The 24,683-nt window shown below is 48.4% G+C and overlaps 1 protein-coding gene across 1 annotated transcript in view; it reads right to left on the minus strand.

The window, feature by feature from the left end:
- LOC311106170 (protein tweety homolog 2-like) overlaps positions 1-24,683 on the minus strand; it is a 127,772-nt gene that overhangs the window by 37,370 nt on the left and 65,719 nt on the right. Inside the window, exon 4 of the mRNA XM_084148491.1 lies at positions 4,594-4,814. Within this exon, the coding sequence (XP_084004617.1) occupies positions 4,594-4,814 (221 nt within the window). The remainder of the gene's footprint in view (positions 1-4,593; positions 4,815-24,683) is intronic.

The raw sequence follows: 24,683 nt of genomic DNA on the forward strand, positions 1-24,683 counted from the left end.
AGAGGGCACAGTGCTACAGATCTAGGATCAGCAGTAACAGGTAGGTCAGCCACCCAGAGAACAGAGAGGGCACAGTGTTACAGATCTAGGATCAGCAGTAACAGGTAGGTCAGCCACCTAGAGAACAGAGAGGGCACAGTGTTACAGATCTAGGATCAGCAGTAACAGGTAGGTCAGCTACCCAGAGAACAGAGAGGGCACAGTGCTACAGATCTGGGATCAGCAGAAACAGGTAGGTCAGCCACCTAGAGAACAGAGAGGGCACAGTGTTACAGATCTAGGATCAACAGTAACAGGTAGTTCAGCCACCTAGAGAACAGAGAGGGCACAGTGTTACATATCTAGGATCAGCAGTAACAGGTAGGTCAGCCACCTAGAGAACAGAGAGGGCACAGTGCTACAGATCTAGGATCAGCAGTAACAGGTAGGTCAGCCACCTAGAGAACAGAGAGGGCACAGTGCTACAGATCTAGGATCAGCAGTAACAGGTAGGTCAGCCACCCAGAGAACAGAGAGGGCACAGTGTTACAGATCTAGGATCAGCAGTAACAGGTAGGTCAGCCACCTAGAGAACAGAGAGGGCACAGTGTTACAGATCTAGGATCAGCAGTAACAGGTAGGTCAGCCACCCAGAGAACAGAGAGGGCACCGTGTTACAGATCTAGGATCAGCAGTAACAGGTATGTCAGCCACCTAGAGAACAGAGAGGGCACAGTGTTACAGATCTAGGATCAGCAGTAACAGGTAGGTCAGCCACCTAGAGAACAGAGAGGGCACAGTGTTAGAGATCTAGGATCAGCAGTAACAGGTAGGTCAGCCACCTAGAGAACAGAGAGGGCACAGTGTTACAGATCTAGGATCAGCAGTAACAGGTAGGTCAGCCACCTAGAGAACAGAGAGGGCACAGTGTTACAAATCTAGGATCAGCAGTAACAGGTAGGTCAGCCACCTAGAGAACAGAGAGGGCACAGTGTTACAGATCTAGGATCAACAGTAACAGGTAGGTAAGCCACCTAGAGAACAGAGAGGGCACAGTGCTACAGATCTGGGATCAGCAGTAGCAGGTAGGTCAGCCACCTAGAGAACAGAGAGGGCACAGTGTTACAGATCTAGGATCAGCAGTAACAGGTAGGTCAGCCAACCAGAGAACAGAGAGGGCACAGTGTTACAGATCTAGGATCAGCAGTAACAGGTAGGTCAGCCACCTAGAGAACAGAGAGGGCACAGTGCTACAGATCTGGAATCAGCAGTAACAGGTAGGTCAGCCACCTAGAGAACAGAGAGGGCACAGTGTTACAGATCTAGGATCAGCAGTAACAGGTAGGTCAGCCACCCAGAGAACAGAAAGGGCACAGTGCTACAGATCTAGGATCAGCAGTAACAGGTAGGTCAGCCACCCAGAGAACAGAGAGGGCACAGTGTTACAGATCTAGGATCAGCAGTAACAGGTAGGTCAGCTACCCAGAGAACAGAGAGGGCACAGTGCTACAGATCTGGGATCAGCAGAAACAGGTAGGTCAGCCACCTAGAGAACAGAGGGCACAGTGTTACAGATCTAGGATCAACAGTAACAGGTAGTTCAGCCACCTAGAGAACAGAGAGGGCACAGTGTTACATATCTAGGATCAGCAGTAACAGGTAGGTCAGCCACCTAGAGAACAGAGAGGGCACAGTGCTACAGATCTAGGATCAGCAGTAACAGGTAGGTCAGCCACCTAGAGAACAGAGAGGGCACAGTGCTACAGATCTAGGATCAGCAGTAACAGGTAGGTCAGCCACCCAGAGAACAGAGAGGGCACAGTGTTACAGATCTAGGATCAGCAGTAACAGGTAGGTCAGCCACCTAGAGAACAGAGAGGGCACAGTGTTACAGATCTAGGATCAGCAGTAACAGGTAGGTCAGCCACCCAGAGAACAGAGAGGGCACCGTGTTACAGATCTAGGATCAGCAGTAACAGGTATGTCAGCCACCTAGAGAACAGAGAGGGCACAGTGTTACAGATCTAGGATCAGCAGTAACAGGTAGGTCAGCCACCTAGAGAACAGAGAGGGCACAGTGCTACAGATCTGGGATCAGCAGTAACAGGTAGGTCAGCCACCTAGAGAACAGAGATGGCACAGTGTTACAGATCTAGGATCAGCAGTAACAGGTAGGTCAGCCACCTAGAGAACAGAGAGGGCACAGTGTTACCGATCTAGGATCAGCAGTAACAGGTAGGTCAGCCACCTAGAGAACAGAGAGGGCACAGTGCTACAGATCTGGGATCAGCAGTAACAGGTAGGTCAGCCACCTAGAGAACAGAGAGGGCACAGTGTTACAGATCTAGGATCAGCAGTAACAGGTAGGTCAGCCACCTAGAGAACAGAGAGGGCACAGTGCTACAGATCTGGAATCAGCAGTAACAGGTAGGTCAGCCACCTAGAGAACAGAAAGGGCACAGTGTTACAGATCTAGGATCAGCAGTAACAGGTAGGTCAGCCACCCAGAGAACAGAGAGGGCACAGTGCTACAGATCTAGGATCAGCAGTAACAGGTAGGTCAGCCACCTAGAGAACAGAGAGGGCACAGTGCTACAGATCTGGGATCAGCAGTAACAGGTAGGTCAGCCACCTAGAGAACAGAGAGGGCACAGTGTTATAGATCTAGGATCAACAGTAACAGGTAGGTCAGCCACCTAGAGAACAGAGAGGGCACAGTGTTACATATCTAGGATCAGCAGTAACAGGTAGGTCAGCCACCTAGAGAACAGAGAGGACACAGTGCTACAGATCTAGGATCAGCAGTAACAGGTAGGTCAGCCACCTAGAGAACAGAGAGGGCACAGTGTTACAGATCTAGGATCAGCAGTAACAGATAGGTCAGCCACCCAGAGAACAGAAAGGGCACAGTGTTACAGATCTAGGATCAGCAGTAACAGGTAGGTCAGCCACCTAGAGAACAGAGAGGGCACAGTGTTACAGATCTAGGATCAGCAGTAACAGGTAGGTCAGCCACCTAGAGAACAGAGAGGGCACAGTGCTACAGATCTGGGATCAGCAGTAACAGGTATGTCAGCCACCTAGAGAACAGAGAGGGCACAGTGTTACAGATCTAGGATCAGCAGTAACATGTAGGTCAGCCACCTAGAGAACAGAGAGGGCACAGTGTTACAGATCTAGGATCAGCAGTAACATGTAGGTCAGCCACCTAGAGAACAGAGAGGGCACAGTATTACAGATCTAGGATCAGCAGTAACAGGTAGGTCAGCCACCTAGAGAACAGAGAGGGCACAGTGTATTCCTTTGGAACTTTTGTGAGTGTAATGTTTACTGTTTGATTCTTTATTTCACCTTTGTTTGAATTGAAATTGAAAGGTTGTTTGAGTGAGTGAATGAATGAATGAGTGAGCAGAGAGAGAGAAAGATGATGCATGTGTGTCTGTGTGTGTGTTGTCACATCTATGTGTGTTAGCCTCTTAGTTAGAGCCCATCTGCAGCAGGTCATTTCCAGTCCGTTAAGTTAATAATTGAACAGGACAAATCCATGGACATACATAATACATGTCCCACAGTGTCTTCTACAGGAACAACCCAATTCTCCTCTCTCTCTCTCTCTCTCTCTCTCTCTCTCTCTCTCTCTCTCTCTCTCTCTCTCTCTCTCTCTCTCTCTCTCTCTCTCTCTCAGGACACGTGTTGTTTCACACAGCAGGCGTAGGTATGTGTAAATGTGTGTGTGTGTGTGTGTGTGGTGTCTACATAAAGCCCCATCTCCACTGCACTGGCCCCTGTGGAAAAATTATGACGCTTCTAGCTTTGAATAACAGGCATATTGAGGTCAAAGTGCAAACCTACAGTCACCTCTAGTGAAATAGTGACATCATACTTGGCGAACTAGGAGAAACCATAGTGCGAGATAGTGTTGAAATGGCCATTTGGAATGGAATATATTGGATTGAAATGGCTTGGAATGGGCCCCAAACCACTTATCTGTTTGGTAACTCCACACCATGATAGCCTGCAGTACATTGACCACACATATCTTTATAGAGAAGAGACTGGGTGGGTGGGGAGAGGCACTAAGGGATCGCTATGCTATTATATTTGTCTGGATCAATGTCTGGATAAATGCAGACAAATGTGTTCTAATGAACGCAGAGCCAGGAAGCAAAGGAGAGAGCGAGAGAGAGAGAGAGAGTGAGAGAGAGAAAGAGGGGGGCGAGTGGGAGCGAGAGAACGAGAGGAAGAAAGAGTGCCTTCCATCCCCCTCTTCCCTCAGTGAAACAACACCTCTTCATCAATACATACTTTATCCTCCACTGACACAGTATCCCCTCTAGCAGTCACTTCATAACACACTGACTGACCAGCCATGGTCAGATTACACCAGTCAGTCAGGCTGGAGCAACAAGCCCAGTCTAGAGCCTTGACTACAGTGAGAGGAGACACACAGACTGGTAGTCACGATGAGGAGGTCAATTATACTAGAAATAGGTCAGTGACAGCAGCACTTCACTGTTCTGTCGGTCTATCTGTCTGCCTGTCTGTCTGTCTACCTGTCTGTATGACTGTCTGTCTGTCTGTCTTTCTGCCTGTCTACCTGTCTCCTCTTCTCACCTGTAGTACTCTACGTATGCTGTCTGGTCAGCGATGGCCGACAGGTCCACCTTGGCCTTGCTGAGGTCCGGCATGGCGGTCAGCTGTCTGATGATGTTGTCAGCCATCTGACCCATGAACCTCAGGGCCTGGACATAGTCTCCCTGCGTAGCGAAGATCTCATCCAGACGGTTCAGGTGCTGCTGCAGACCCACCTCCATATTGCCCAGAGAACTGGAGACCTGGGAGAGGGGGAGAGGGGGAGAGAGAGAGAGAGAGAGAGAGAGAGAGAGAGAGAGAGAGAGAGAGAGAGAGAGAGAGAGAGAGAGAGAGAGAGAGAGAGAGAGAGAGAGAGAGAGAGAGAGAGAGAGAGAGAGAGAGAGAGAGAGAGAGAGAGAGAGAGAGAGAGAGAGAGAGTAGATTTATTGACTGTTCAATAGGGTTAAAGGGAGTAAATGACTGTTTCTGTGCTAGAGAGATAGCTATTAACATGACAGGACAGATTTAGGAGTCATGTACAGCTCAGTATAATGTATGTACATCACGTGTGTGTGTGTGTGTGTGTGTGTGTGTGTGTGTGTGTGGACTGTTGTGAATGTATGGCATGTATATGCATCTTTTTGTCAACACTATCCGTATTCCACACACAACATTCCATGAATATAGAGTGGTTGAATGCTAACAGTGTAACATACACTATATATACAAAAGTATGTGGACACCCCTTCGAATTAGTGGATTCGGCTATTTCTGCCACACCCCCGTTGCTGACAGGTGTATAAAATCGAGCACACAGCCATGCAATCTTCATAGACAAACATTGGTAGTAGAATGGCCTTACTGAAGAGCTCAGTGACTTTCAACGTGGCACCGTCATAGGATGCCACCTTTCCAACAAGTCAGTTCGTCAAATATCTGCCCTGCTAGAGCTGCCCCGGTCAACTGGAATTAATATGTAAAATAATTGACTGCAGGATTTATTTTAAATCATTTCAACTTTCAAAAGGCACTCGCACATCTGAGCTATCTTTGTTGCAGGTGCATGGTAACAGTCGAATAACATGAGAAAAAATAAGAAACCCGCACACTGCTCTTGATAGTATCACTGCTCTTGATAGTATCACTGCTCTTGATAGTATCACTGCTCTTGATAGTATCACTGCTCTTGATAGTATCACTTGATAGTATCACCGCTCTTGCTAGTATCACTGCTCTTGCTAATATCACTGCTCTTGATAGTATCACTGCTCTTGATAGTATCACTGCTCTTTAATAAGCTTACGTATCGGCTCCACTGTCCCTGTGTCTGGGCTGCAGTCCTCCGGGTCTTCAGGGAAGCCTGGTCTCTTCTTCTCCTGGTCTTCAGGTTCACAGTGATCACAGCACAGACCATCCCCAGCAGAGCACAGCCCATCAGTGAAGAGTACACTCTGTATAATGTGGAGTCGATGCCAAAGGGGTCCCACACCAGCAAGAAGGTCTTAGTTACTGAGACACACACCCTTTCATAGAAGACAGCACACCAGTACTCCCCACTGTCCGCCAGTGAGAGGTTAGAGAGGGCCAGAAAAGAGGGAGGGTGAGATGCATTCATTCGGCCAACCAAGTCTTTGGGCAAGTTTGCTAGTTGTAATCTTGTGTCCAGAATGACATCGTCCACCTGAGCAGTCCGTCTGTACCACACCACCCGGTCAAATTTAGTGAGATTAGAGTTACAGTTGAGAACAACCTCCTTTCCCTCTGAGAAGAACTCCGTGAGCGGCTCGGACTTTGGGAACACCAGGAGAGAATAGCGTTTTATGTATCTGTACGTTCCTTGTAACTTCTCAGAGCATGCATACGCTCCTGAGTGGTTGAGCACCAGTGATCGGACGACCAGATGGTAGTTCCCTGATGTTCTTCCATCTGTCACGTACATCTGCTTCTCTCCACTAGTGAGATGATTGGAGTCCCATCTGATGTCTTCAAAGAGGCTACTTTCCCATCTTGTCTCTGTCCCATTGAGGTCATCATGGTTAAAGCAGGGCAGTACAACCTCCTCTCCTACTGAGAGAGCAAGATACTGTCTCTTAGGTGCCAGATTAAAGACCAGGGTGTAAACACAAAGCTGTCCCTCCAGTGCCATGCACCAGTAATACGGCTCCAGGTCCTTTATGGTGACATTGGTGAGGTGGAGAGAGGAGCTGTTCTCAGCTAACTGCACTCTGTTGTCCCCATTTTCATCCTCCCTGAACCATCTGACTGTCATGTTGGCATCTTCCCTTGCACCCTCACACTGAAGCTCTATCCTCTGTCCTAAATTAACCTGCATCCTCTGTCCTGGTGTGACACCCTGCCATCTGTCCAACACTCCATCCTGTACTGTCCAGAGTCTGACTGAGTGAGATCGTTGATCTGGAGATGTGAACCAGTCTGATCCTGCTTCCGTTCCAGTCGATGCCTAAACTCAGCAGCCAGGGTGGAATTCTCAAGTGGGTAGGATGTGTTCCACAGCAGCAGGCTCTCTCCAACGGAGGATCTGAACATCAAACAGTAGTCTTCTCCTTTATCATTAGGAATGTAAAACGTACATTTATCTCCTTTATCTCTGATGTCCTGGCCTGTAAGGATGGTTCTGATTAGAACAGCCAGTAGAAAGCTGATATTTATGAGCCATTCTACTCTGAGAAGTCTGTCAAGCCTGTGAATTTTATATGAGTCATTTATTTTATGTTTTCACTCTGATGACTCAGTTGATCATAATTTATTCATCTGAGTTGCTGGAGGCCGGAAGAGGCAGAGCAGAGCTAGCAGATGTGTTAAAATACCACACAAGACAACATGATGCTGATGACGATGATGGAAAGAGGGGGTTTTATTAGAATTTTGTGGTCTGAAGGTTCTGCATCTTTTAAATGTCCTTTCTGAAATCAAATGTTTAGCTTAATAGTCTCGCCCTGCCTGTACACACACACAGGACATGCACTACTGCTTGGTTTATCTCTGATTCAGTATTCATTTACTTTATTCAACTTTACAGTTTTTTAAATTATTATTTAACCTTTATATATTTATATAATTATTCTCATTAACCATGTTTCCATCTACAGTTTTTATGCGAGTAAAGTCATACCATATAAAATCAAATCTCAACAGCCGTGATGGAAACAGGAAGTTTCGTTACAATTGTATAAATGCTGACAAATAATTGGTTCGTTCGACATGGTGGGATCTTTTTGTGTCTGTAAAATTAATTATGCGAGAATTGTCAGTGGAAACGCCTTTATGAGCAAATACTGATTTAATAACCATCATATCGATGTAAACAAAGAGCCAGGCGATGACATGGTGTGTGGTCCTCCCACTACGACTCAGGAAACCATGCAGTTTATTAGGCTACAGTCCCTGTACCAAACAATTGGGGTCGGGGACCCCCAGATAGCAAACTCCCGAGTGGCGCAGTGGTCTAAGGCACTGCATCGCAGTGCTAGCTGTGCCACTAGAGATCCTGGTTCGAATCCAGGCTCTGTCGTAGCCGGCCGTGACCGGGAGACGCATGGGGCGGCGTGCAATTGGCCCAGGGTAGGGGAGGGAATGGCCGGCAGGGATGTAGCTCAGTTGATAGAGCATGGGCGTTTGCAATGCCAGGGTTGTGGGTTTGATTCCCAAAGGGGGTATGATTATTTATTTTTTTAAATAATAATAATGTATGCACTAACTGTAAGTCGCTCTGGATAAGAGCGTCTGCTAAATGACTAAAATGTAAATGTATATGAACACGTCATAAGCAATGGCAAAATGTGTAGAATTGCAGGACATTTGCTTTAACGGTTGACTTTGAGCACAGAAAAACGGTCCAACTCCTCCTCTTTCTCAATTTTCAAACAGAAATGGGGTGTGCCTTTGGTGGTTCATCGATGTGTCATTCTGGTCATGCGTGCCACGACCAATGTAGCTTCTTTGTTAGCTAAGCTTGTAGCTAGCCAGTAACTCCTCCTGTATGTGTTGATGTAATTTCACAGGATTTGTTTTTGGATGGAAGCTTTAGAAATCGGTTGCCAAATATATTATTCAAGCATTAACTGACCTGGCATGATGGTGCATTGATCAGTTCTACAGTCGAAATACATTATTTTTGCGTTTTTGCCCAAAGTCGACCTTTAAAGTAACTGTTGAGTGTTTACATATTTCTATGAAATATGATCTATAATTAATTACAATATGAGTGAAATAATTTTCCTTCCAAAAAATGGTAATTAAGCATGTTAAAAAGCAGCTTTTCTGTGTTGGAATGGTGTGGACGCACCCCAACAACAGAATGGTGTGGGCGTATATGGTCATAAAACATTTTCATGCGAGTAGACCACTGATTGGCCAGCTCATCCTCATGAGGATGACATAATCCTCTATGAAGAAATAGTAAGCATTTTTTAAAAGGTCTGTTTGAGATACAAGTTTGAGGTGGGTTTTTAAACGTTTTTGTCTCTCCAATTTATGCTTTGGCCACAAATACGAGTATAGGATGAGTCAACAACATTATTTGGGTATGACTTAACCTTTTACTGTGGTGGGCTAAATCAGGGTCACACAGCGTTTCTTGGTAGTCTTAAATAAATCTACTTTGAAACAAAAGTATACACCTCACAAACATGGTTATGGTCTTAAAAAAATTAAGACACCTGTACCATGTTAGATATAGATATTCAATTTTGAAATATAGCAAAACCGTTTGACATAGAAATACCGGATTTTCGGCAGAAAAAGAAACGTTTCTTAATTATGAAAGTAGGAAAAATATTAACAACATTGCAACCATGAGGCCACTAGAGGGCGATTTGGTCATTTGACAGCAGGAAAGGGCAACCAGAATATGAATTTTTGAAAGTGAGATTTTCACTGGATAGTTACTTTAAAACTAGACTCATGACAAAATGCATAGAATAGGATTATAAAACTGAAAATGTTTCTCTCTGTCCCTGTGTAAAAATGTGTTTAAATGTTTTTCTAACTTATCCTTCCACTTATACATCACAATTTCGCCATTGCCCTGTACAGACACAGATTTAGACTTAGAGCAAAATTGACCATAAACCTCATTAGAATCTTGCAGGATGATTTCTTTTTTTAAACGTTCTTCATCAATGTGCATTATAAGGAGGCGATTATTTAACTGTAGTTCAGTAAACTGAGGAGTACATAACTAACCCTAAACTTTTTTAACTTTAACTAAGAGCATAATATCCTTGCCACCCTCATAAGATGCAGAATCTTCAAACCACAAAGTTTAAAATACCCACTTGTTTTTCCATCATCAGCTTCATGTTTTTATCTGTGGTATTTTACCACCTCTGCTAGCTCTGCTCTAACACTTCAGTCCTCCAGCTACTCAGAGGAAACCAGATCTTATCAGAGTACTGCTAGGTGTTATCTAGTGATCTATGGGCTCTGGTCAAAAGTACTGCACTATACAGGGAATAGGGTGCCATTTGGCATGCAGCCTATAACATGCTAATGTAGACATGGTGAAGGGAGAGAGTAGTAATAAGAAGATGAGAGATGAATGATGTCTGTCTGCCTGTCTGCCTGCCTGTCTGCCTGTCTGTCTGTGTACAGGCTACGAGTTACCATAGCAGCCACCAGAACAAGTTTCACATTTTAATATCACATGCACAAGTACTAGGGTTGGGCGGTTTCCAGATTTTCTTTTGTCATACCATCCTTCTTTAATTCCGGGATTTATGGTATTACCGGTTTAGTACACAAGGGGGTGCCAAAAACGCAAAGAATACCATTGGGCATCTGTTACCTAAATGCTAACAAAAGTAACACAAGTAATGGCATATTTCCATAGAGGCTGCTAGCTAAATATGCTAACGAGTGCAAATGAAAATAAACTAATTGCAAAGACCGGCAATCTAGCTCATAAAGTTATACATATATAGTTAGGCACTACCAATTGTCATTTTTGGTGAGTTTGGTCATTTACTAGCGAATGTGAATGAGAGCCATTGTGACACGCTGTGTGTGTCGCTAGGGCAACAGGCCTGCTGTGTGTGTCGCTAGGGCAAAGGGCATGCTGTGTGTGTCGCTAGGGCAACGGGCCTGCTGTGTGTGTCGCTAGGGCAACGGGCCATTGTGCAAATGAACAAAGTTTTGATGCTTGTCTGCTCTGGAGCAACATGTGTACACGCTGTGTGTGTCGCTAGGGCAACGGGCCTGCCTGCTCTGCTGAAGAAGATGGGGCCGAGAATGGAGAGGAGAAAAAAACACAAGGAAATAAAAAAATAGCAGTGGCAGCTGTACAGACAACTCATCCACAGGGCTTTGACTTCTCAAACACGGCAGAAAGACAACACAATATGATCCTCCGTCATCTTATTAATTCAGCAACTTACTTAGATAACTAGCAAGTTAAACTTAGGGGTCGTGTTAACGCAGAATTCTTCATTTTTCTCTTGCTGCGTTTTGTAAAAGCAGATATAAATGCTTCTTATTGAAATTTCTGCTCGGCATCAGACTCATTTTGTGCTTCAGTTGCATCTCTCCACTCAGATGAGAATTGACTTACGGACATTCTATCAGCAGACAGAGCTACAGTGGTATTTTTCTCCAGTAAAATGTAAGATTAACTTTAAGAAAAACATTAGGAAATTTAGCTGGCTACATTCTTTCTATGATAAACATTAGAAATATGACGGCCATGCATCATTTTTTGCATGGCTCATTTAGTTGTGTGGCTGACAGCCAAATAACGTTGCACTTCTGTTGTCATCTGATTAATGTATTTTCTGTGAAGGAAAACTATAGTTGCACATCCCTGATCCCTCTATTGCAGGGGTTCCCAAACCTTTTCACTCAGGCCCCCCTTCCAGCATTGGGGAACATCCCACGCCCCCCTTCCAGCATTGGGGAACATCCCACGCCCCCCTTCCAGCATTGGGGAACATCCCACGCCCCCCTTCCAGCATTGGGGAACATCCCACGCCCCCCTTCCAGCATTGGGGAACATCCCACGCCCCCCTTCCAGCATTGGGGAACATCCCACGCCCCCCTTCCAGCATTGGGGAACATCCCGCGCCCCCCTTGCAGCATTGGGGAACATCCCACGCCCCCCTTCCAGCATTGGGGAACATCCCACGCCCCCCTTCCAGCATTGGGGAACATCCCGCGCCCCCCTTGCAGCATTGGGGAACATCCCACGCCCCCCTTCCAGCATTGGGGAACATCCCACGCCCCCCTTCCAGCATTGGGGAACATCCCACGCCCCCCCTGCACGCGCACACATGCCACGTCTATTTCTATGGGCACAAACACTGTTCATAACACAAACTGTTCACACCCTTCTTGTTGGCAGAGAGAACATTTTGCATTTTTTAAACAAATTTTCTTGCAATTCTATACGTTTTGCCATGTCTAATGTGTATTCATGTGATATTTGAGTGACTCAAACATTACAATAAAATTGCTATTTACAAACAAACACGTGATAGCTCAACTGTTTTGGGGAACTATGGTAAGTTTCATAATGTTAAATAATGTGACAGGTGAAATGAAGAACGTAGCCTATCTCCTGTTTCCATAGCGTGAGGCAGCTTAATGTACCAGCACACCCCCTGGACAGGACGCTAGTCTATAGCAGGGCCTTACCCCCAATCTCTCCTTAATGTTGACGCATCAGGTCCCATTTTTACAGTCTTTGGTGTGACTCAGCTGGGGACCAAACTCATAACCTTCCATTCTCAGGGCAGACACTCTAACCACAAGGCCACTGAGTCAGTCAAAAGAAGAGCGTGATCTGCTTTAACACTGGAGTGATAGAGGTAGATATGTATAGGGATAAATTGACAAGTCATCAGGATATATGATAAACAGAGTAGCAGTAGTGTATATGATGATTGTATGTGAGTGGTGTGCGTGTGCGTGTGTGTAGAGGCAGTATTGAGAGGAGGAGAGAGCGATAGAGGGGGAGAGATAGAGAGAGGGGTGTAAGAGAGGGGGAGAGAGAGAGGGGAGAGAGAGAGGGAGAAAAAGTACTAGAGAGATAGGGAGGTAGAGAGTTTCCATATGATTACAAATCTGTAATGAGATAGAAAACCATCAGAAAAAAGGTGGAGGGAGAGATAGAGGGGGGTGGGGAGTGGACTGCAGGGAGAGATAGAGGGGGGAGTGGACTGGAGGGAGAGATAGAGGGGGGAGTGGACAGGAGGGAGAGATAGAGGGTGGTGGGGAGTGGACTGGAGGGAGAGATAGAGGGGGGAGTGGACTGGAGGGAGAGATAGAGGGGGGAGTGGACAGGAGGGAGAGATAGAGGGTGGTGGGGAGTGGACTGGAGGGAGAGATAGAGGAGGGAGAGATAGAGGGGGTGGGGAGTAGACTGGAGGGAGAGATATAGGAGGGAGAGATAGAGGGGGTGGGGAGTGGACTGGAGGGAGAGATAGAGGGGGGGAGTGGACTGGAGGGAGAGATAGGGGGGAGGAGGGAGAGATAGAGGGGGGAGTGGACTGGAGGGAGAGATATAGGGGGAAGTGGACTGGAGGGAGAGATAGAGGGGGGGGAGTGGACTTGAGGGAGAGATAGAGGGGGGAGGAGGGAGAGATGGGGGGAGTGGACTGGAGGGAGAGATAGAGGGGGAGGAGGGAGAGATAGAGGGGGGTGGACTGAAGGGGGGGAGTGGACTGGAGGGAGAAATAGAGGGGGGGAGTGGATTGGAGGGAGAGAGGGGGGAGTGGACTGGAGGGAGAGATAGAAGGGGGAGTGGACTGGAGGGAGAGATGGGGGGAGGAGGGAGAGATATAGGGGGGAAGTGGACCGGAGGGAGAGATGGGGGGAGTGGACTGGAGGGAGAGATAGAGGGGGAGGAGGGAGAGATAGAGGGGGGTGGACTGAAGGGGAGATAGAGGGGGGGAGTGGACTGGAGGGAGAAATAGAGGGGGGGAGTGGATTGGAGGGAGAGAGGTGGGAGTGGACTGGAGGGAGAGATAGAGGGGGGAGGAGGGAGAGATAGAGGGGGGAGGAGGGAGAGATAGAGTGGGGGAGTGGACTGGAGGGAGAGATAGAGGGGGGAGTGGACTGGAGGGAGAGATAGAGGGGGGAGTGGACTGGAGGGAGAGATAGAGGGTGGAGTGGACTGGAGGGAGAGATAGAGGGGGGAGTGGACTGGAGGGAGAGATAGAGGGGGGAGTGGACAGGAGGGAGAGATAGAGGGTGGAGTGGACTGGATGAAGAGATGGGGGGAGGAGGGAGAGATATAGGGGGGGAGTGGACCGGAGGGAGAGATAGAGGGGGGGAGTGGACTGGATGGAGAGATAGAGGGGGGAGGAGGGAGAGATAGAGGGGGGAGGAGGGAGAGATAGAGGGGGGAGTGGACTGGAGGGAGAGATAGAGTGGGGGAGTGGACTGGAGGGAGAGATAGAGTGGGGGAGTGGACTGGAGGGAGAGATAGAGGGGGGAGTGGACTGGAGGGAGAGATAGAGTGGGGGAGTGGACTGGAGGGAGAGATAGAGGGGGGAGTGGACTGGAGGGAGAGATAGAGGGGGGAGTGGACTGGAGGGAGAGATAGAGGGTGGAGTGGACTGGAGGGAGAGATAGAGGGGGGAGTGGACTGGAGGGAGAGATAGAGGGGGGAGTGGACTGGAGGGAGAGATAGAGGGGGGACGGAGAGATAGAGGGGGGAGGAGGGAGAGATAGAGGGGGGGATAGAGGGGGGTGGAGGGAGAGAGTGGGGTGAAGGGAGAGGGCGAGATTGGGTGTGAAGGGGGGGTGGAGAGAGAGTGGGTGTGGAGGGGGTGGAGGGAGAGAGGAGAGGGAGAGTGTATACTGTATGTGTAACAATGTACACATGTACATGTGTGAGTGTGACTGTCTGATGTGGGGGGTGTGGTGGGGTACAGATGGTCGCGGGTTGACGATGTCACAATGTCATGACTAGAGTGTATCTGCCATAGATACATACAGTAGATTATAAATGACTGTCAAATAAGTGTCAGCTTTGATTCAACTGAAGATGGTATTATATGTTGCAGGGCCTCACTATCCAGCAGGACCTGCGTTGGAGCAGTTCCTCCTGAAGTGCATTAAGAGCTTTTCTGTCAGCTGGAGCGTGTCCAGAAGAGAGCCTGTCGAATCATTGTAGGCAAGTCGTTCACCAGCTACTGGAAAGCCCTGGAAACCCTGGGAATCATGTCCCTGGAGAGCAGATGGGAGCAGATCTGCCTGAAATTTGCTGCATCTCTGCAGAACGCCCAGTTTGCAGACTGGCTCCCCTCAACCAGACAGCAGGTTTCAGGACGAACCACCCGCAACAGCCACAAACTGAACACTCCTATGTCAAGTACTGGCCCCTAGCAGAACTCTCCAATTCCATACTTCACCCAACTGTTAAATGCACACACCATATAGCCCAGGGGCCTAAGAAATGCCTACCTAAGAACATTACTAGAGCCAATGCCTTACATCTGACACCCCAAATATTGTTGCTATAGTACTATTGTTTTGTGTGTATATATATATCTAGTATTATTGTTCCCGCCATATGGGCCCTGGTCAAAAGTTGTGAAATTCATAGGGAATAGGGTGCCATTTGGGACACATAGTAACCTGCCAGTATTGAGCCAGAGAGCGCAGCTATGTGGTAAGACAGTAAGGACACTATGTAACCCATCCTCCCCTGGTCCCCTGGTCCCCTGGTCCCCAGGGAAGGTTTCTGATTGCCAGGAAACTGCTCTGATGCCCTGCCCCCACCACACACCCCACCTGCCGCCTAATGTTCATCTTTCACCCCACCCCAGCCCAACCAACAGACGCCCAGGAATCTGATCTGACCACAACCTATAGGTCTGCCTGGCCTGGAAGGAGAGGTGGAAGCTTCATAGCCTATAGGTCTGCCTGGCCTGGGAGGAGAGGTGGAAGCCACATAGCCTATAGGTCTGCCTGGCCTGGGAGGAGAGGTGGAAACTTCATAGCCTATAGGTCTGCCTGGCCTGGGAGGAGAGGTGGAAGCCTCATAGACTATGGGTCTGCCTGGCCTGGAAGGAGAGATGGAAGCCCCAGCCTATAGGTCTGCCTGGCCTGGAAGGAGAGGTGGAAGCCTCATAGACTATGGGTCTGCCTGGCCTGGAAGGAGAGATGGAAGCCCCAGCCTATAGGTCTGCCTGGCCTGGAAGGAGAGGTGGAAGCCTCATAGACTATGGGTCTGCCTGGCCTGGAAGGAGAGATGGAAGCCCCAGCCTATAGGTCTGCCTGGCCTGGAAGGAGAGGTGGAAGCCTCATAGACTATGGGTCTGCCTGGCCTGGAAGGAGAGATGGAAGCCCCAGCCTATAGGTCTGCCTGGCCTGGAAGGAGAGGTGGAAGCCCCAGCCTATAGGTCTGCCCGACCTGGGAGGAGAGGTGGAAGCCTCAGCCTATAGGTCTGCCTGGCCTGGAAGGAGAGGTGGAAGCATATCTCTCGATCATACTGTAATTGTATAAACAATATCAAAGTTACAGAAGGTTTAGTGACATACAGAAGGTCACAGGGGTTCCAAAGGCTAGTCTATCATCTTCATGCCAATTTACATGGAATCACACTTCCTCTTTGGATGCTTCAAGGTATCACATACTCAGAGACACACTGTATTCAGACACACTGTATTCAGAGACACACTGTATTCAGAGACACGCACTGTATTCAGACACTGTATTCAGAGACACCCTGTATTCAGACACACTGTATTCAGAGACACACTGTATTCAGAGACACACACTGTATTCAGACACTATATTCAGAGACACACTGTATTCAGACACACTGTATTCAGAGACACACTGTATTCAGACACTGTATTCAGACACACTGTATTCTGAGACACACTGTATTCTGAGACACACTGTATTCAGACACACACTGTATTCAGACACACACTGTATTCAGACACACACTGTATTCAGAGACACACTGTAAGAAAGAGAGAGATATTGTATAGTGTATGAGTCTCAAGCTAACTGGGGTCTTTCTCCGTTGTAAATTATAACCAGAATTCATGACATTTCATAACAGTCACAAGGTATTGTTCTCTTTCAATTTCAAGCAAGGAGGGACTTTTCATTTGCCATGTAAATTGACGTCATGCAACCTCAAAAAATCTTTATTAGTCCTACTTCCTCATTCATTTCTAGGCAGCACACAGTGGTAACAAATCGTCTTCAGAGAACGTATGAGAGGAATGAAGAAGTCCAAAAAGAACCACATAGTGGTGTGTGTCAGAGAAGGAGGTGTGGCTAACTGTCAATGTAACGTATGAATCTCTGTCTGCAGTTCGGCCCTGCATCTGACAGACTAGAACTGACAGTCTTGGGCCCTGTCCAGTAAGGGGCATGACGCTCCAAAATGTTTTGTAACAGAACATGAATATCTGTCTTCTTAGAGAGACAGGTAATACCTTCCCCTTTCAAAACGTTTCCACCTTCTGAACAGAAACCTGGATAATGCCTAGTCTAGCAGGCTGACATAGTAGAGTGGTTATTTACATGGGGCCGAGGCCTGCTGCCAAACCATCAGTGGCCCTGTTTCACTATTTTTCAGACCCTTTTCCACCTACTGAAACCACGGTTAATGACTAGGTAGCAGGTTGCCAGAGCAGAGTGGCAGTGAGGCCTACAGCCAAACCATCCATGACCCTGGTTGTGGCCCCTGGCTGTGACCCCTGGCTGTGTTGCCCTGGCTGTGACCCCTGGCTGTGTTGCCCTGGCTGTGACCCCTGGCTGTGTTGCCCTGGCTGTGACCACTGGCTGTGTTGCCCTGGCTGTGACCCCTGGCTGTGACCCCTGGCTGTGTTGCCCTGGCTGTGTTGCCCTGGCTGTGACTCCTGGCTATGTGGCCCTGGCTGTGACCCCTGGCTGTGTTGCCCTGGCTGTGACCCCTGGATGTGTTGCCCTGGCAATGTGGCCCTGGCTGTGACCCCTGGATGTGTTGCTCTGGCTGTGATCCCTGGATGTGTTGCCCTGGTTGTGACCCCTGGGCTGCTCTCAGCACAATCTCTCACCACAGAGAGAATATGTTGCCAGCACAGTCACACAGAGACAGACATAGGTTGTGTCCCAAGTGCATCCGGAAAGTATTCAGACCCCTTGACTTTTTCCACATTTTACATGTTACAGCCTTATTCTAAAATTGATTAAATAAAGCATTTTCCTCATCAATCTACACACAATCCCCATAATGAAAAAGCGAAAACAGGTTTTTAGAAAAACAGAAATACCTTATTTACATAAGTATTTGCTATGAGACTCGAAATTGAGCTCAGGTGCATCCTGTTTCCATTGATCATCCTTGAGATGGTTCTACAACTTGATTGGAGTCCACCTGTGGTATATTCAATTGATTGGAAAGGCACACACCTGTCTATATAAGGTCTCACTGTCGGCAGTGCAGGTCAAAGCAAAAACCAAGCCATGAGGTCGAAGGAATTTTCCGTAAAGCTCCGATTGTGAATTGTGTCGAGCCACATGATTGTGTCGAGGCACAGATCTGGGGAAGGGTACCAAAAAATGTCTGCAGCATTAAAGGTCCCCAAGAACACAGTGGCCTCCATCATTCTTAAATGGAAGAAGTTTGGAACCACCAAGACTGTTCCCTGAGCTGGCCGCCCAGCCAAACTGAGCAATCGGGGGAGAAGGGCCTTGGTCATGGAGGTGACCAAGAACACGATGGTCACTCTGACAGAGCTCCAGAGTTCTTCTGTGGAGATGGGAGAACCTTCCAGAAGGACAACCATCTCTGCAGCACTCCACCAATCAGGCCTTTATGGTAGAGTGGCCAGACAGAAGCCACTCCTCAGTAAAAGGCATATGACAGGCCGCTTGGAGTTTACCAAAAGGCACCTAAAGACTTTCAGACCATGAGAAACAAGATTCTCTGGTCTGATGAAACCAAGATTGAACTCTTTGTCCTGAATGCCAAGCATCACGTCTGGAGGAAATCTGGCACCATCCCTACGGTGAAGCATGATTGTGGCAGCATCATGCTGTGGGGATGTTTTTCAGCGGCAGAGACTGGGAGACTAGTCAGGATCGAGGGAAAGCTGAACTGAGCAAAGTACAGAGAGATCCTTGATGAAAACCTGCTCCAGAGCGCTCAGGACCTCAGACTGGGGCGAAGGTTCACCTTCCAACAGGACAACAACCCTAAGCACACAGCCAAGACAACACAGGAGTGGCTTCAGGACAAGTCTCTGAATGTCCTTGAGTGGCCCAGCCAGAGCCCGGACTTGAACCCGATTGAACATCTCTGGAGAGACCTGAAAATAGCTGTGCAGCGACGCTCCCCATCCAACATGACAGAGCTTGAGAAACTCCCCCAATACAAGTGTGCCAAGCTTGTATTGTCATACCCAAAAGACTTGAGGCTGTAATCGCTGCCAAAGGTGCTTCAACACAGTACTGAGTATAGGGTCTGAATACTTTGTTTTTTATATATATTTGCAAAAATGTCTACAGACCTCTTTTTGCTTTGTCATTATGGGGTATTGTGTGAAAAAAAGGATTTTATCCATTTTAAAATAAGGCTATAACATAACAAAATGTGGAAAAGTAAAGGGGTCTGAATACTTTCTGAATGCACTGTAGTGCACTTGCGATTGACCAGGCTGGTCAAAAGTAGAGCATTATATAGGGAATAGAGTGCCATTTGGGACACAAGACAGAGAGCTGGCAGAACCACTGTTCATTTAAGAGGGGGGATTTTACCAAACAATACGCCCCAGCGTCATGAAGGTAACTGGCAACACTGTTTAGTAGTTCTGTCTACCTTCTAGAAGAGAAAGTAGACAGGGAACCAGAAAAGCTGGTTGGGCTGGAAACATTTGAGGATACATCTTAGGAACTGTGGGGAGTTTCCAACACTCTCCCTCAGTGCATTTACACTGCCACAAATGGTATTTATAAAAATGTTCGTTATTATTTTCTGTTCTGGTTTAAATAAGGAAGTCTCTGTTTGTGTCCCTGGAGAACTGTTCCCTACAGGCTATACCAGCATACAGTACATTGCAGGCCGCAGGAATCACACTGGAATACCATGGGAGACTCCCGGTACACAAAACATCCTGGAGGTAGTTTTATCACAACGTGTGTATTGTATTGTGGCAGTAATCGTGTTCCAAACCCATCCCTGTTGTTTCCCCTTGGCCCTTTCAGTGTTTCTGGACACATTACTGTCATGACTCCCTCTAAACATCAATGTTATACACATGCACGCACACCCAACGAACACACACACACACACACACACACACACACACACACACACACCACACACACACCACACACTCACACACACAACACACACACACATCACGCACACACACACACACACACACACACACCACACACACACACACACCACACACACACACACACCACGCACACACACACACACCACACACACACACACCACGCACACACACAAACACACAAACACCATACACACACACACAACACGCACACACACACCACGCACACACACACCACGCACATAAACGCATGCGTGGTGTGTGTGTGTGGTGTGTGTGTGTGTGTGTTCGTTGGGTGTGCGTGCATGTGTATAACATTGATGTTTAGAGGGAGTCATGACAGTAATGTGTCCAGAAACACTGAAAGGAGTTTAACAACCATTAGTACAGACAGAAGGAGACTTAATCCTTGTTCTACTTTCTGTCTAACAGACCCTCTACTGCCCCAGTCGTTCCCCACTCATCCTCCATCACTACCCCCACCCTACCCTTCCCCAGTCCCATTATGTATGCTGGATTCCTTCTCTGCCTTCTCCTTCCCAGACCCTCCCCTCCGCTCCCCCTTCTGCTCCCCTTACTCTATATCCCTCCTTCCTATCCTCACCCCCTGTTACTGCACCTCACCCCTCTACCACTCCTCTATTCCATCACCCCTGTTACTGCACCTCACCCCTCTACCACTCCTCTATTCCATCACCCCCTGTTACTGCACCTGACCCCTCTACCACTCCTCTATTCCATCACCCTGTCACTGCACCTCACCCCTCTACTAATCCTCTATTCCATCACCCCTGTTAATGCACCTCACCCCTCCACTACTCCTCTATTCCATCACCCCCTGTTACTGCACCTCACCCCTCTACTACTCCTCTATTCCATCACCCTGTTACTTCACCTCACCCCTCTACCACTCCTCTATTCCATCACCCTGTCACTGCACCTCACCCCTCTACTACTCCTCTATTCCATCACCCCCTGTTACTGCACCTCACCCCTCTACTACTCCTCTATTCCATCACCCTGTTACTTCACCTAACCCCTCTACCACCCCTCTATTCCATCACCCTGTTACTTCACCTCACCCCTCTCCTACTCCTCTATTCCATCACCCCCTGTTACTGCACCTCACCCCTCTACTACTCCTCTATTCCATCACCCTGTTACTTCACCTCACCCCTCTACCACTCCTCTATTCCATCACCCCCTGTTACTGCACCTCACCCCACTACTACTCCTCTATTCCATCACCCTGTCACTGCACCTCACCCCTCTACTAATCCTCTATTCCATCACCCCTGTTAATGCACCTCACCCCTCTACTAATCCTCTATTCCATCACCCCTGTTAATGCACCTCACCCCTCTACTACTCCTCTATTCCATCACCCCTGTTACTGCACCTCACCCCTCTACCACTCCTCTATTCCATCACCCTGTAACTGCACCTCACCCCTCTACTACTCCTCTATTCCATCACCCCCTGTTACTGCACCTCACCCCTCTACTACTCCTCTATTCCATCACCCTGTTACTGCACCTCACCCCTCTACTACTCCTCTATTCCATCACCCTGTCACTGCACCTCACCCCTCTACTAATCCTCTATTCCATCACCCCTGTTAATGCACCTCACCCCTCTACTAATCCTCTATTCCATCACCCCTGTTAATGCACCTCACCCCTCTACTACTCCTCTATTCCATCACCCCTGTTACTGCACCTCACCCCTCTACCACCCCTCTATTCCATCACCCTGTTACTTCACCTCACCCCTCTACTACTCCTCTATTCCATCAACCTGTTACTTCACCTCACCCCTCTACCACTCCTCTATTCCATCACCCCCTGTTACTGCACCTCACCCCTCTACTACTCCTCTATTCCATCACCCTGTCACTGCACCTCACCCCTCTACTAATCCTCTATTCCATCACCCCTGTTAATGCACCTCACCCCTCTACTAATCCTCTATTCCATCACCCGTTAATGCACCTCACCCCTCTACTACTCCTCTATTCCATCACCCCTGTTACTGCACCTCACCCCTCTACCACTCCTCTATTCCATCACCCTGTCACTGCACCTCACCCCTCTACTACTCCTCTATTCCATCACCCCCTGTTACTGCACCTCACCCCTCTACTACTCCTCTATTCCATCACCCTGTTACTTCACCTCACCCCTCTACCACCCCTCTATTCCATCACCCTGTCACTTCACCTCACCCCTCTACCACTCCTCTATTCCATCACCCTGTCACTGCACCTCACCCCTCTACTACTCCTCTATTCCATCACCCTGTTACTTCACCTCACCCCTCTACCACCCCTCTATTCCATCACCCTGTTACTTCACCTCACCCCTCTACTACTCCTCTATTCCATCACCCCCTGTTACTGCACCTCACCCCTCTACTACTCCTCTATTCCATCACCCTGTTACTTCACCTCACCCCTCTACCACTCCTCTATTCCATCACCCCCTGTTACTGCACCTCACCCCTCTACTACTCCTCTATTCCATCACCCTGTCACTGCACCTCACCCCTCTACTAATCCTCTATTCCATCACCCCTGTTAATGCACCTCACCCCTCTACTAATCCTCTATTCCATCACCCCTGTTAATGCACCTCACCCCTCTACTACTCCTCTATTCCATCACCCCTGTTACTGCACCTCACCCCTCTACCACCCTCTATTCCATCACCCCTGTTACTGCACATGACTCCTCTTCCACCCCTCTATTCCATCACCCCCTGTTACTGCACCTCAGCCCTCTACTACTCCTCTATTCCATCACGCTGTTACTGCACCTCACCCCTCTACTACTCCTCTATTCCATCACCCTGTTACTCCACTTCACCCCTCTAACACTCCTCTATTCCATCACCCTGTTACTGCACCTCACCCCTCTACTACTCCTCTATTCCATCACCCTGTTACTCCACCTCACCCCTCTACCACTCCTCTATTCCATCACCCCCTGTTACTGCACCTCACCCCTCTACTACTCCTCTATTCCATCACCCTGTTACTGCACCTCACCCCTCTACTACTCCTCTATTCCATCACCCTGTCACTGCACCTCACCCCTCTACTAATCCTCTATTCCATCACCCCTGTTAATGCACCTCACCCCTCTACTAATCCTGTATTCCATCACCCCTGTTAATGCACCTCACCCCTCTACTACTCCTCTATTCCATCACCCCTGTTACTGCACCTCACCCCTCTACCGCCCCTCTATTCCATCACCCTGTTACTTCACCTCACCCCTCTACTACTCCTCTATTCCATCACCCTGTTACTTCACCTCACCCCTCTACCACTCCTCTATTCCATCACCCCCTGTTACTGCACCTCACCCCTCTACTACTCCTCTATTCCATCACCCTGTCACTGCACCTCACCCCTCTACTAATCCTCTATTCCATCACGCCTGTTAATGCACCTCACCCCTCTACTAATCCTCTATTCCATCACCCCTGTTACTGCACCTCACCCCTCTACCACTCCTCTATTCCATCACCCTGTAACTGCACCTCACCCCTCTACTACTCCTCTATTCCATCACCCCCTGTTACTGCACCTCACCCCTCTACTACTCCTCTATTCCATCACCCTGTTACTGCACCTCACCCCTCTACTACTCCTCTATTCCATCACCCTGCCACTGCACCTCACCCCTCTACTAATCCTCTATTCCATCACCCCTGTTAATGCACCTCACCCCTCTACTAATCCTCTATTCCATCACCCCTGTTAATGCACCTCACCCCTCTAATACTCCTCTATTCCATCACCCCTGTTACTGCACCTCACCCCTCTACCACCCCTCTATTCCATCACCCTGTTACTTCACCTCACCCCTCTACTACTCCTCTATTCCATCAACCTGTTACTTCACCTCACCCCTCTACCACTCCTCTATTCCATCACCCCCTGTTACTGCACCTCACCCCTCTACTACTCCTCTATTCCATCACCCTGTCACTGCACCTCACCCCTCTACTAATCCTCTATTCCATCACCCCTGTTAATGCACCTCACCCCTCTACTAATCCTCTATTCCATCACCCGTTAATGCACCTCACCCCTCTACTACTCCTCTATTCCATCACCCCTGTTACTGCACCTCACCCCTCTACCACTCCTCTATTCCATCACCCTGTCACTGCACCTCACCCCTCTACTACTCCTCTATTCCATCACCCCCTGTTACTGCACCTCACCCCTCTACTACTCCTCTATTCCATCACCCTGTTACTTCACCTCACCCCTCTACCACCCCTCTATTCCATCACCCTGTCACTTCACCTCACCCCTCTACCACTCCTCTATTCCATCACCCTGTCACTGCACCTCACCCCTCTACTACTCCTCTATTCCATCACCCTGTTACTTCACCTCACCCCTCTACCACCCCTCTATTCCATCACCCTGTTACTTCACCTCACCCCTCTACTACTCCTCTATTCCATCACCCCCTGTTACTGCACCTCACCCCTCTACTAATCCTGTATTCCATCACCCCTGTTAATGCACCTCACCCCTCTACTACTCCTCTATTCCATCACCCCTGTTACTGCACCTCACCCCTCTACCACCCCTCTATTCCATCACCCTGTTACTTCACCTCACCCCTCTACTACTCCTCTATTCCATCACCCTGTTACTTCACCTCACCCCTCTACCACTCCTCTATTCCATCACCCCCTGTTACTGCACCTCACCCCTCTACTACTCCTCTATTCCATCACCCTGTCACTGCACCTCACCCCTCTACTAATCCTCTATTCCATCACGCCTGTTAATGCACCTCACCCCTCTACTAATCCTCTATTCCATCACCCCTGTTACTGCACCTC

The sequence above is a fragment of the Coregonus lavaretus genome (assembly GCF_964263955.1).
Source record: "Coregonus lavaretus genome assembly, chromosome: 2".
NCBI lineage: Eukaryota > Metazoa > Chordata > Actinopteri > Salmoniformes > Salmonidae > Coregonus > Coregonus lavaretus.